Raw genomic sequence first — 15133 nt, forward strand, 5'->3', positions numbered from 1 at the left:
AGACAGTCAGACGGAGAACGGAACACATTCAGCGATTACAGACAGTCAGACAGAGAACGGAACACATTCAGTGATAAAGACAGTCAGACAGAGAACGGAACACATTCAGCGATTACAGACAGTCAGACAGAGAACGGAACACATTCAGCGATTACAGACAGTCAGCCGGAGAACGGAACACATTCAGCGATTAAAGACAGTCAGACAGAGAACGGAACACATTCAGCGATTACAGACAGTCAGACGGAGAACAGAGCACATTTAGCGATTACAGACAGTCAGACAAAGAACGGAACACATTCAGCGATTAAAGACAGTCAGACGGAGAACGCAACACATTCAGCGATTACAGACAGTCAGCCGGAGAACGGAACACATTAAGCGATTACAGACAGTCAGACGGAGAACGGAACACATTCAGCGATTACAGACAGTCAGCCGGAGAATGGAACACATTCAGCGATTAAAGACAGTCAGACGGAGAACGGAACACATTCAGCGATTACAGACAGTCAGACAGAGAACGGAACACATTCAGCGATTACAGTCAGCCGGAGAACGGAACACATTCAGCGATTACAGACAATCAGACAGAGAATGGAACACATTCAGCGATTACAGACAGTCAGAGAACGGAACACATTCAGCGATTACAGACAGTCAGACGGAGAACGGAACACATTCAGCGATAAAGACAGTCAGACAGAGAACGGAACACATTCATCGATTACAGACAGTCAGACAGAGAACGGAACACATTCAGCGATTACAGACAATCAGACGGGGAGCGGGTTAAGGAGAACCGTTCTAAGCAATGGACGTGTGAAGGGAAGTTATCATAAAATCACGCTTAACTAAAATCACTTTTAATACGACTAAATATAGTAAACGAAATTCTCTTCCTACGTAATGCTTTTCCCGCGCTATCAATCCTTCATAAATATGCATTAAAAATCACCGTTTTGACCTTGCATTGAATACATCAGAACTTCGTTAATACCAATCAATAACTTGTCGAAATTGTCAGATATTACTGCTTTATATAGTTTATCATACAAAATTTTGGTCTGGTTTCCAACTTTGAAAAAAATACTGTTCACTACGGCACATATACCTTTAAGAAGTAAAATTTCATTTTTGAAAATACATGAGGGTATGAACTGCGAAGTTTCATGCCAGCATATAAATACTCTCATGTATTTTCAACAAGAGGCCCACATACCTTATAGGTCACCTGAGTATCACTAGCCCCTCGGGTTATGAAATCTAGAAACAAATTCCCGTTCTGCAAACAAGATGTGTTCTTGAAAACTTAACTACCCCCGAAATTTACATAAAATATTAACATTAACACGATTAGACTAATCTGGACCCTATAGTCAAAACCCTGGTTGCAAAATGCACAATTTTGGTACATCCTTTTCCTAAATATGCATTTAGTTTTTCTACCATATCAGTAAACTTAAAGAAGTCTAAAATAATCGCTATAATAATTTTTGTCCCACCCTAGAACAAAACCCCCTATCCTGTGGATCATATTTACAATTTTGGTAAAAGGGCTATCTAATCCTTCTTAATATCTATTTAGATGTAATTTACAAGGTAGTATTAATAGCATTAAAGATATTATTCAAATGTTTTACAAATGTACACTATATATACCAAGTTTGGCCACGTCCTGGGGTCAGAACCTCTACCCCGGGGATCATGAAATTTATAATTTTGGTAGAGGCCTTCCTGCTCTATATCACTATACATTTAGTTTTTCTTATACATGTGCAGTTGTAGGGAAGAAGAGTTTTGAAAATTGGTCAATTCTTTGAAGTTTTTCCACTGCCCCTAAAGCCCTAAGTGTGCAGGAGTCTTATAATTTATGTCCCGCTTGTCCCAAAGATGCTTCAGACCAAATTGAAAAAAATTGGAATTGTAGTTATCAAGAAGTCAAAAATGTTCAACTGTTAAAGCACGACGGACAACGCACTGACCAATTGCAATAGGTCACCTGAAATACATTTCTCATATATTTACAGTCTAGTTTCATTCGAAATTCAAAGCCGTTAAAATATACGTACTATATTCATCAAGTAGTTCTGCATTCATGCGCACATTGTTTATCACTGAAGCGCGTTCATGAGGAAATGTTTATATTTCCAATATTTTTGGCTTTGATTACTCTACAAATTGTGGTGGTAGTAATTTCCTCGTGAATACGTTGTACTTGTAAACAATCCGCATGTTAATGCAGATATATAAATTACGTCTATCTTAAGGGGAATTCCGACAGAAAAGAAAGTAGAATGTAATTATTAGAAATAAACTTGATTTTTGAAAATACACGAGGGTATGATCTGCAACGTTTCACTCCGGCATACTTTTCACGAAGTGTCAAGGCGCTTAATGAAGTATGCCGTGTAAAGCGCCGCAGTTCAGACCAACACGTATCTAAAAAATGAAATTTATTTCTTAAGGTATTCAATGTATAATGACCATATTTCATATCTAATAAGTGGATGGTGGAATATTTGTAATCATGGTATCATTTTGAAGGGTTCATCAAATAAAAATATTTCACCATAGGAATTTTCAAAATTTTGTTTACTGCTTGATTTATTTCACCTAGAATTTAACATTGAAGTATATGGGAAAAGCATGTTTTATTACAATATTTTAAAAACAAATTATATTTTCATACTAATCTCTTGGTAGAAAGTTACATACACTTTCTTTTTATGAATTTATGAAATAAAATTAATCATTGACGACACACATTTTTAGAAAATTAGATTTTTCTTATTTTTACAAAGGGCAGACAACTCTTCCAAAAAGTCTTAAGTGCAAAAAGGTCAGCTTCTAATCATTTACCAGTCATGTGAATTTCATCTGCTTCACTTTCATCATTATTTTACAATAAACTTTTATGTTGATCTAAATCCTTCAAAATTGTTCATTATCCTTTCATTATACATGGAATACCTTAAGTGCATAAGCATTACAATTTGTATATATATCAATGGCAAAACCATTGGTAAAAGTGTATATATTCAGAAATGAAGACAGTGATTTTGATTGTTTGTTACCAAACTTGTACTGCTAGAACAGCATCTTATGAATTTGCCCCCTCCCCTTCTTTTAAAAAAATATAAATTTAACAATATCTATAATACTGTAGTTTGTATTATTACCAATAACGGTTAATTGCACTAAGTATACGAAAGCCTGGGCTGATGACACTTGACATTCGTACTGCCCAGCATCACTGGGATCCACCCGTTTGATGATGAGATTCCAGTGGTCCAGTCCTCGCCGACCCTTCTTTTGCTGTATGTCAATTTTATCATTGGCCGAGTAGACCATCTCACCAATTGTAAGAGGGTATCCGGCACCAAGTTTTCGCCAAACCACCTGATAAAATGCAAAATAAAGTAAACAGGTGCATGTTGATTTTTGTACTAACGCATGCGCACGTTAATTTTCTAGTTTTACTGGCAACAATACTTCAGACTCTATATTTGTACCTCATGGTTGCCATTAAATAATATCACACTTGACAGGATAGAAGGAAATACATGTAATAGTTCTTCACTAGAAAGGTCTTAGTTCGTCAGAAACCAAGGGGGTCGTCTTAGAATTACGACCGCTCTGAAAAGTGACACTCTTGGGACCAGTCGAGGAACATTTATATTTGGTGACTAGACTTTCAGTGATTAAGGAGCTGTTAGTGTGACAACCTATATTAACAGTTCGTCTGGAATGCCCCAAGAAAAAACAGCTATACACATCTCCATCGCACAATATGGCTATGACTAACATAGCAGATAGCGTGTAAATAGAGCAATCATAGCGAGTCTATGGCGCTTATATCCTATTGCAAGAGAGAATGAATAGTCCGAGAAAGGTATATCTTCGAATAAAAAGGTTTAAGTGATTGTTCTGAAATGGCTGTTATTGGCACAGAGTAGACTTACAAACAATTATATCGCATTATGATAACCCTTAAATGTCCACAATAATCACACACAGCAGTAACATTGACCAGCTACGCGTAGTAGACAGTTAGGCTTATAAATGTAAAATCGGTTCGAGTTTTACAATCAGCATATTTCTTCTTCTTCAAACAACACAGTAGTAGAATAAATAATATACGTATAAGGGAGGTTTAATGCATTTATTTTTATGTCATTAGTGTCGATGACACTCATGGCGATATTTTTATTACAGATTTTGCGAAGACGTCTGAGTACTTTATCTAATTTTTGCTTGCAATAAAAATGCACTATATCAAATAAATGATAGTCAGTCTGACTTATCCTAAGGTTCAGTGCTCGAGTGGAAGATAGGGACGAATTCATCTTGACTAATGTGAACCTAAATAAATGAACAGAATAATGTACGGTGCCCAGCGTCAATTATGGAGGGAGAATCACCTGCGACTTATTGGAATCGACTGCTTTGGACTCTTCCTTACATCATTAACATTGTAATTATTGCTGGGAAAGACAAAACAAATTATCTATGGATACACCCTGGTAGGAATGTTGCTAGCCCGACCCTCGGCATCTAATCGACGATTCAGGGTATCGCTGCTTACCATTTTTGGTCCCAAGTTTTCAATTGTGCACTTTAATATCGCCAAATCTCCAGTCCTAACCGTTATGTTGCGTTCTGTTTCGTGGAAAAATGGAAAATGATTGGATCCTGAAATGAATTGGGTATATAAAGTTAAAGCAGATAGGCATCGATACATATTTTAAAACTAGAGGCGTTGTCTGTGAATAAATGAAATTAAAGGCATCGGGGGAAAAGAAATTGTCTTTTGTGTAATATTCCTGTGGCATTGTGGAATTTTTCAACTATACCAAGTTACAGGAGCGAATTAAACTGAATTGCTTGACTCAACTTCAAGTAATCAAAAACTATTCTGATTAATACTGTGGGATCTAAACCATATGGACAACAAAGCATGAAAATAACTGTTTTCTGCTACAGAAAATTAAATAAATTAAATCTTCGATCTATGATTTTAGATTAACCGAATTTACATGTTTACATGAATGGAAATGTCATGAAGTTTTATCATAACAGATGCATAAGGTAGACGATAAAAGTTTACTCAGATATTGGGAACAATTGGGAGTATTCAATGCAGCTGAATTTGTTCTCTCTCTCTCTAAATTAAGCTTATAATTGAGTCAAACAATGAATGCCTACTCTTCCCGGGAGTTCAATCACCACTAAACAATGTTTAATCTTTGTCTTTCTGTATAGATCATCTGTATTTACGTCTGAATGTTTCATTTCTGCTAGTTAAAAGATTTTTCGAAGGAAAATAACAGCCAATTATTGGCACTGGTTGTGAGAGTCGTGTGTAAATATATGAATCTATTTTCAATTAGTGCGAGATGGTTCGATCTCTTCTAAGCAGCCATGTTAACACATTTGAATTGTTTAACCACGCTTTTTTATCACTATGTGTTATTAAGTGCACGGTATCTGGTCGTCTATTTGGCGCTTACCTAATGGCGGTAGTAAACATGCTAGAATGTGCCGATGTTTGCATTTTGCTCTACTGTAAATGTATAACTTCAGATTGTAAATACAAAGATATTGCATCATGTAATGAAACCATTTAACAGCCTATGTGTGAGAATCAATTCCAATCTGTGTATGATGAAAAAAGGTGAAAATAACAAACAGTGATCAATGTCATAAATCCTATATAAAGAATATAAAATTGAAAGTATGGCAAACACGGATCCCTGGAAGCACCAGAAATGAGATCGGGTATCTTGGAGGAGTAAGCATCCTCTGATATGAACAATACAAGTCATGCAATTAATGGTATAGTTGTAACATGCAACATCATGTTTGTATTATATTGTTGCTCTGCTTAAAGAAACCTATATCAACATACTCTCGGAGGTCATGACCTGAAGAATCATGGAAAGTCAGTACATGGGAATGCTTACATATTTTTTTTGACTTTTCAGTTATCTTAAATTAAAGACATTTGAACCCATATTGTGGCCCTATCATGACTCGAGGGGGGGGGGGGGGGCGGGGGGGGGGGGGCATCAATATGAAACGAACTAGTTACACTAAACGATGATTTTACAATCCCTTTGTATATTTATGCAATAAAATATGTTCAAATCAATGCTTGAAGATGTTAGCATATTTTGTTCACAAATTGTAATATTTTTGTTCGTAAGATGAAGTTTTACAAAAGTTTTACTACATATACTATGTAAAACTATGAATCTTTTATAGTGGTCCCATACCCCCTGGGATCATGACTTTAAAAAAATCTGAATTACTAATATATGGAAATTCTAGCATATTTTGTTGAACACATAGTAAACCTGTTCTAGGGAGGGAGTTTTAAATAAGTTCAAATGTATTCCTGTGTAAATTTCTTAAACCCCTTTCTGGTCTCATCTCGCCTATAGATCATGTTTCTACACGGTGTGCTTTATATCGTTTCTGACTATGTCAGTGTCAAGTATTTACACTCCCTTGAGATTTTACCGGCCGCGGTAGTTCAGTGGTAGAGCGTTCGCTTCATAACTGGGAGTTCTCGAGTTCGAGCCCCGCTCGTGCCATGGCCGCATCAAACCCAAGACGTAAATATAAGTACCGGTAGTGATTGCTCCTTCGTAAATCATGGGTCATTCGGATATGACCTGAAGGTATTCAATGAAAGGTGAAGATAACGAACAGTGATCAATCTCATAACTCCTATAAGGAATACAAAATAAAGAGGTGGGCAAATACGGACCCTGGGCATACATGTTACCAGAGGTGGGATCAGGTGCCTAGGAGGAGTAAGCATCCCCTGTCGACCGGTCACACCCGCCGTGAGCCCTATGTCTTGATCAGGTAAATAGAGTAATTCGTAGTCAAAATCATTGTGCCAAGAACGGCCTACATGTAACAATCGGTATGAAACACATCAGACAGCATTTGACCCATTGATAGGTTGTTATTGACAAACTAGATCATCATAACGACCATAGAATGTGCGAAATGCTGACTTTAAACGAGACTGTTGAAACCCCTGTAATATCAACTTGTTTGTCAGTAGACTGATTCGATTTAAAAACTGATCATACGTAGAACAAGCTCTTGCGTATCGAATCAGTTGAGCGATATAAACACCATACGCAGTTGATGATGGAATATTGCTACACAAATATGGGAAGTTGACGATGGAGAAGCTGAAATCATCCCGTTTGCCGTAAAGTTGAGTTATTAATTTACCGTTAATATTCATTTTCAATGAAATATCTAAGTACGAAGCAGATGTGGAGGACTCTGTAGTGTCTTTTCATCTCGAGATCAGAGATATAAATATCGAATCGACATATGAATGAAAAATGATTATTGTTAATAGACAAAGCGTTGTCAATATATCTAAATGTCGAGTTGAAGGCAAGGTATTTTTTCTTCTCATGTAGAAGGGTTTGAATAATCTTTGCTTCATAAGAATATAAAAACGGGTCAACTAACAATGGAGCACAATTTGTACCTGAGGGAAATCCAACAGATTGTTCGTGAAGAAAGACTGTATTTACGATATTGTTCGCGAGTTAAAGTAAATACCATGATATTCTGGAAACCGAATAATAAAGTACATTATTTATGTATGCATCTTCACAAACAAATCACTGCCGCGTAGGCTAGAGGTTAGAGCGTTATCCCCGCATGTGGAATGACGGGGTTCAAATCCCGGCCGCGACAGACCTAAGTCGTTAAAACAGTTCCATCGCCAAACGCTCGGCATCAGGTGTGAATGTCACGGGTCCTCGGAGATGACCTTAAAAACGGATGTCCCGTGTCACAGTAGGTGTGGGACGCTAAAGAACCCTCACTGCTCAATGGCCATAAGCGCCGAACAAAGGCCTAAATCTGAAGCCCTTCACCGGTCTTGGTGACGTCTTCATATGAGTGAAAAATTCTCGAACGAGACGGTAAACAAGATACAATCCATCACAAATAAATCAACCCACGATTTTTACTCTAAATCACACTGGAACTGACTTTAGTACAATTAGTTGTTCCCCTTTCACTACAGAAATACATTCCTTTGACGTCATACAATATAAGAAAACTAAAAGTAAACGATAAAAATATTACTTCTCGAAAATTCAGAAGTTACATTTTCCTGTAATTTTCATCAGCGATGATAATGAAATCAACATCAGTGTGGATATGTCAATGATGAAAAAATCTACATCATTGTGGATAAGAATACAATGACAATAAAGTCAACATCGGTGTGGATAAAACAAATTACATCATTGTGGATAAGAAGTCAATGATGGAAAAAATAAAAATTCATGTTGATAAGAAGTCAACGATAATAAAGTCAGCATGAATAAGATTTCAAGGACAAGAAAATAAAATCAACATCAGTGGGAATTAGAATTCAAATTCTGTATTGGCGCAACACATCAACAAGTAGTTGTTATTGCCCATATGTAAAACAAATAACAATAATGATGGTAATGACATGGCATAGCAATAGTGGTACATACTGAGGACAACAGTGATTGTGTCTGTAAATGACAATTATGGTGGATAATACATACATACACACACACACACATATATAAACACATATCCAAGTTATAAATTAACAGCATTTGAATATACACATGTATGTAGAAACATAGGCAAACTAACAAATGTGTACTCAAAGTTTGTCATTATATTCTCAATGGTAAACAAGTTTATGATAATGCTGATAGTATAAAAGTAGTTTTTGGCAGTTAGCATTTTAGCATACATGTATAAGGGATTTTCTAAGGTCAAGACAATTAAAAATGAATAATGAAGACAATTTCAGGATTTTCAATGAGTTATTATTAAGCAATATTTGAAGTTTAGCATTAGAAGACAATAATGATGAAATTTGGCATCACTAAAACCTGAATAAAGTGAAATTGTTGACCGATTTATGACGACTCTTTCTTTACCAATAAATATAGCCTCAAGAGAAGGTGAAAAAATCAAGTGTACTCTTCGAAATTTGACAAACCCAATATGTTATTTTCTGTGTAACAAACCCGAGATAATATTTACAATCACCGTCGCACTATTTCTTGTCATTTTATTCCAAAATGAAGCATTTCACAAAGTGTCACGTCGGTGCATCTGTTGGTTTAAAAAACATAGTGTATTGGAAAACATTCGTTATTTGATACCATGCATTAAATCATGTTCTCCAATACTCTTTATTTTTTTGGGAAAGGAAATGGTACCAGAAATGTGCATTTTGTATCCTAAGTTAAGAAACTCGGCAATAGTTGTACATTGCATCCTAGGATCACCTGCATTTTTATACTGACAACATATCAGAATATTATACACATAATCTTCATCCAAATGAAGTAAACTTTGCATCGAAAATCATTTGGGGGAAGGGTAAATTAGGATTATCCAATACATAAGTCTTTCAAAGAAAAAAACAGGCCAATGAGACACTTTTTCTATATCCCCAAAGACATAAACAACCAAAATGAATGCTTCTGGCTAATGAATATACATTTCCATTTTCTTCCTCAGTCTGACAGTCCGCATGCAGGTAGCAAGAATAAGCAAGACAAACGTTAAATTACACTATAAACAGTTTTTACGACCATTATCTGATTACAGTATAAAGAGGCTGAGTACCAATGAAAAAAATAAATGGTGGAAGAACAGAAATCAAACATTATTATTACCACTGATGTAATCACTATTATAACTTTTCTCAATCACCCAAACTAACCTCCCTAAAGACAGCCATTTTCATACTATTCGCTTAATTATGTTTCCTGTGAAGTTGCGTCGTGTTCGATCTTTTGTGAATTTTTGCTCCCTGTACTCCTCATGTTGCCTGACTGTAACTGAATGGAATCGATATATTCGTATTTCTCTATGCTTGTAAAGCTCTTTCAAAGAATTTGCTATTTTCGCCACCATTTATACACGTAACTCACAGCATTCAGAGAAGATGAAGTGTTTGCCTACTAGAAAACATATCATATTTCTAACTCAAAACCATGGCCTTTCTCTTTCAGTATATCAAATTAACTCCACAGAGTAGAGCCATATCCATTTTTTGTCTGAAGATATATTTTCTTAAAATGTTTAGATTTTTAGTTGCATCTTATGGGAAAAAAACCCATGATTTGAATCATTTAAAATATCTGCATGCAGTCGTTAAAAATATATTGAGTATTCCTTCAAAGTTAATTAATCCAATGCCTAGTTTGTTGTACACTTGAGAATATTTCTTGGTAAACCCTGGTTCCTGGATAACTGTGGGAAACTTAATGATGTCCTAGTTTACTATCTCTAATGTTCGTTGAACTGTATAAACTAAGACCTTTTTAAATTTGTATTTAAGCGTAAGCGACAATGAGTTTATTTGCATTAGTCGATTTTCAATCGAATCACAGGCGCTTCCGGTTCAACACCATCTAGTGTTGACTCTGTTAATAAAGCAAGCTGAATATATCGTCAATTATACATGTAAGAGACCGGTCTTTAATTAACATACATGCAACTGTTCATACATGAAAGAGGGAGGTTGCATATAAAAAATCTACTGGTAAAATTTACCAGTATATTGAACTTATCTGCAATTGAATTGGGCATTGATATACAATTTAATTGAGCCAGCTTTAAGCTATCTTTTATTGAACAAAACTTATCTTTAATTGCTTATACGTGTGTTCAGTTATTTGAAGATAGGTCTGATTAATCAAAAATAAGTTCAAATATTACAAAACATGCAATATTTCTAAACTCAATATTCTCAAATGGATTACACAATTTTCAAATTATTAGCTGATCTCTAAATCAATGAACCCCTTAGAACCCCTCAGAGATATTAGGTGTCTTTTCTGTAATAAAATTGATGCGATTTCTGTGTGGTTTTGGTGTTATTTACATATGCCCCTATAATTAAGTATATATTTCCTGAAAGGTTAGATTGTGAACTTACTGAAAAGGACATTTTAAAAGTTGCCATGGCAACAAAAACTGAGTAACACAGGAGAAATTCATCTTTAAAGCTATATTTTAAACTTTTTATGAAACAGGATATTCCAGAGATGATGCAGTTGCCATGGATATAGTGGGCAGTTTGTATGGTGTTTCTTTCTCCTACTTTTATTGATTCACTGTGAACCTGAGCCAGACGGAGTCAAACTACTATTCACTTTATGCTAAGATGGTAATAATATCTCAAAAGTCAGTTAAGTTTAATTTTTGTCCACACGTGAAGGTTATCAGGGTTACGGGGCAAACTGTTAAAGTCATGATAAAATGCCAATATATTACAGAGATCCAAATAAAAATACGTGGGTCAAAATTGTGTAAAGTTTTCTCTCTTTTTTCATTATTTGTTGATTTTTTCCCTATGAATTGAAATGATATAACCCTTGTTTTTAGGCTTTAAACAAATCTTCCACATACTCTAAAGGGGCTAGATGCGTAATAATGCGCATCTGTCATGTAAGGGGTCAAATTCTATTAACGATGGATCTATTTCAATAAGAAAGTTGACCTATCTCTAATTGAATTGAATCAATGCATATTTATTGAATTTAACCCATCTCTTATTCGTTCAATAATTTGAAGGTAGGTCTTAATTTGAAAGGATAGCTTAATAAAATTTCAAAACTATTTCACTTTAGTGGAGACATCACATTTATGCATTATCTAGTAATACAACTTCCACTTTCAAACAAAAGCAATCACAACAAACCAAAAAAATCACAACAAACCCCTATGTAATTAATAATAATACATGCGCTTCAAAACTCCAATGTCTGATTTTTACTGCCAAATTCGCTTTTATAAGTTTATCCACCAGTGCATGCACGGGTTGATGTCTAGTACAGTATAATTTTATAGACAAACTTCAACTTTTGATAAAACTTTCTGTACAAAGCTTGGATTTTAGTGTTTATAAAAAGGAGTTTCGAACAAAATACATTCGCTAAAAATCCTGAAGTGAATGAAATTACCTTGACTTTAATGTTAATGACCCTGAAAGTCATCAAACACCATATCCTCTTTTACTAAATATTCATACCATGTTTCATGAAAATTTTTTTTTATCAAACTGGATAGAGATTACATGTATGAAATGCCTTGATATTAACTGTGATCTTTTACACTTAAATTAGTATGAAATTTCAAGCTAAAACTCAGTTATTGCTTTTGTCAGTGTTAAAAATACAGAGTGATGGCAAATGTGCAGATTTTGATGCTTATCTTTACGTATACACAAATTGCTGCTAAAATCGTCTGTTAAGAAAACCTTCAAAGAAAACCCCAGAACATGAATTTAAAGCGTAAACATTAAATGGTTTCAAGTTTAGATGTTTAAACTTTGGGCTGTTTTGCAATTATTATCGCCAGTTAGAATAATTTTTAAACACTGGGATAGTGTTATACTTTTCATTTTCTATTATACCCGTGATCTATTTTAAACAGCCATGTAATGACGTCATACCGATGCGTATAATTATTATCAAATATTGTGAAATGATGGTTTGATGATTCTAGAGATGATTATAAAAGTCGTATAACCTCACTCAGGTTTTATGATACACAATGTTCTCATTTAACATCGAAAATAGTTTTAAAACGTTCGTAGCTCACTCCCTTTGTGTATTACAGATCAATGTACCAAAAGTATGAGAAGTGACAAATTCTAATGTACCGAAGGTATGGGGAGAAATACATTCTAATATATCTAAGTCTTGAGTTTGGTTGTATATCGTTTAACACCTCGCTTGAGAATTTTTCACTCATATGGAGCCGTCACCATGGCCGGTGAAGGAATGCGAAATCTAGGTCTATGCTCGGCGCTTACGGCCCTTTGAGCAGGGAGGGATCTTTATCGTGTCACACCTGCTGTGACACGGGGCCTCGGTTGTTGCGGTCTTATCCGAAGGACCGCCCCATTTATTCGCCTCTTACGACAAGCAAGGGTTACTGAGGACCTATTCCTACGGGGAATGGTATGGAGAGTGACATAATACAATGTACCTGATGTATGAGGTGTGACATATTCTACTGTACCAAAGGTATGATGAACGACGCATTCTATTGTACCAAAGGTATGACGTACGACGCATTCTACTGTACCAAAGGTATGATGAACGACGCATTCTACTGTACCAAAGGTATGACGTACGACGCATTCTACTGTACCAATGGTATGACGTACGACGCATTCTACTGTACCAAAGGTATGACGTACGACGCATTCTACTGTACCAAAGGTATGATGAACGACGCATTCTACTGTACCAAAGGTATGACGTACGACGCATTCTACTGTACCAAAGGTATGACGTACGACGCGTTCTACTGTACCAAAGGTATGACGTACGACGCATTCTACTGTACCAAAGGTATGACTTACGACGCATTCTACAAAGGTATGGGAGTGATATAAATGTCACATTCTAATATATCTAACGTGTGAAGAGTAACACATTCGAATGTACATAAGGTATTGGGAGTAGTATCAATTAATGTCCCAAAGGTATGGGGCGATACATTCTATTGTGACACACCATTCTAATTCTCTTAAGGTATTAGGGGTGACACATTCTAATACATCAAATGTATACAGAGTGACATATCAGATATGATAAATGATACCTTTCAATGTGCCGAACGCATAGGGAGAGATACATTCTAGAGGAGTGACATATTCTTATGTACCTAAGGTATGAGGAGTGACGCATTCTTATGTACGATATTTATACAGATTGGCATGTAAGTTATGAGGAGTGATATACATATATTCTGATGTAACTAAGGTATAGGGAGTGATACAATTGAAAGTACCAAAGGCATGGTGTACGACACATTCTAAAGTACAAAAAGGTATTAGGAGTGACACAATTTAATTTACGTAAGGTATGAGCAATGATACATACTGATGTACCTAACTACGGTATGGAGAATGATACATACTTATGTACCTAACTACGGTATGGAGAATGATACATACTGATGTACCTAACTACGGTATGGAGAATGATACATACTGGTGTACCTAACTACGGTATGGAGAATGATACATGCTGGTATACCTAACTACGGTATGATACATACTGATGTACCTAACTACGGTATGGAGAATGATACATACTGATGTACCTAACTACGGTATGGAGAATGATACATACTGATGTACCTAACTAAGGTATGGAGAATGATACATACTGATGTACCTAACTACGGTATGATACATACTGATGTACCTAACTAACGTATGGAGAATGATACATACTGATGTACCTAACTACGGTATGAAGAATGATACATACTGATGTACCTAACTAACGTATGGAGAATGATACATACTGATGTACCTAACTACGGTATGGAGAATGATACATACTGATGTACCTAACTACGGTATGGAGAATGATACATACTGATGTACCTAACTACGGTATGATACATGTTGATGTACCTAACTACGGTATGATACATACTGATGTACCTAACTACGGTATGGAGAATGATACATACTGATGTACCTAACTACGGTATGATACATACTGATGTACCTAACTACGGTATGGAGAATGATACATACTGATGTACCTAACTAATTCTAACATTCTAATGTACCAAAGTATGAGGACTGACAGATTTTCTATGTTAATTTCCTTTTAGGAACACAATATTGTCATGGGATCAGATGTTTGCTGTCATATCACCTAAGTATTGCATTTCTCTTTAAAAACTGCCAAATCTCGTACATTAAGAAAATAGTGCCTGTAAATATGAACGTGAATGAAAGACGATTAACAATTATCTAGAAAATTGTTTCATGCTGACTTAAGGGCACTTGCTGTAATCACATCGAACTTCTCTGTTTTCAAATATTTCTTTACAAAATGTAAATAAATACGAGGGGGGATCAAAATATTTGCGAACTCTCTCTCTCTCTCTCAGCTTGGGAAATATAATAATTTGAGACACATTTGTGAGGTCACAGTGTAAAATGACGTCAATTTCTAGATGACTGACAAAAATGGATGATTCAGTCTTATTTGAGCAGATAGCGATTGTAAAGTGTTTCATAAAACTTAACGTAACTATACAATGA

At 35.5% G+C, this 15133-nt stretch overlaps 1 protein-coding gene across 4 annotated transcripts in view; it reads right to left on the reverse strand.

Annotated features, from left to right (window-relative positions):
* Nucleotides 1-15133, reverse strand: part of LOC125651152 (limbic system-associated membrane protein-like) — a 48273-nt gene that overhangs the window by 16637 nt on the left and 16503 nt on the right. For all 4 annotated transcript variants that reach the window (XM_056164519.1, XM_056164521.1, XM_056164518.1 and 1 more), the window contains exons 3-4: nucleotides 4589-4695; nucleotides 3183-3402 (exon numbers count right to left, since the gene is read on the reverse strand). In XM_056164519.1, coding sequence (XP_056020494.1) covers nucleotides 3183-3402; nucleotides 4589-4695 — 327 coding nt within the window. The remainder of the gene's footprint in view (nucleotides 1-3182; nucleotides 3403-4588; nucleotides 4696-15133) is intronic.

The sequence above is a fragment of the Ostrea edulis genome, chromosome 5 (genome assembly GCF_947568905.1).
Source record: "Ostrea edulis chromosome 5, xbOstEdul1.1, whole genome shotgun sequence".
Lineage (NCBI taxonomy): Eukaryota > Metazoa > Mollusca > Bivalvia > Ostreida > Ostreidae > Ostrea > Ostrea edulis.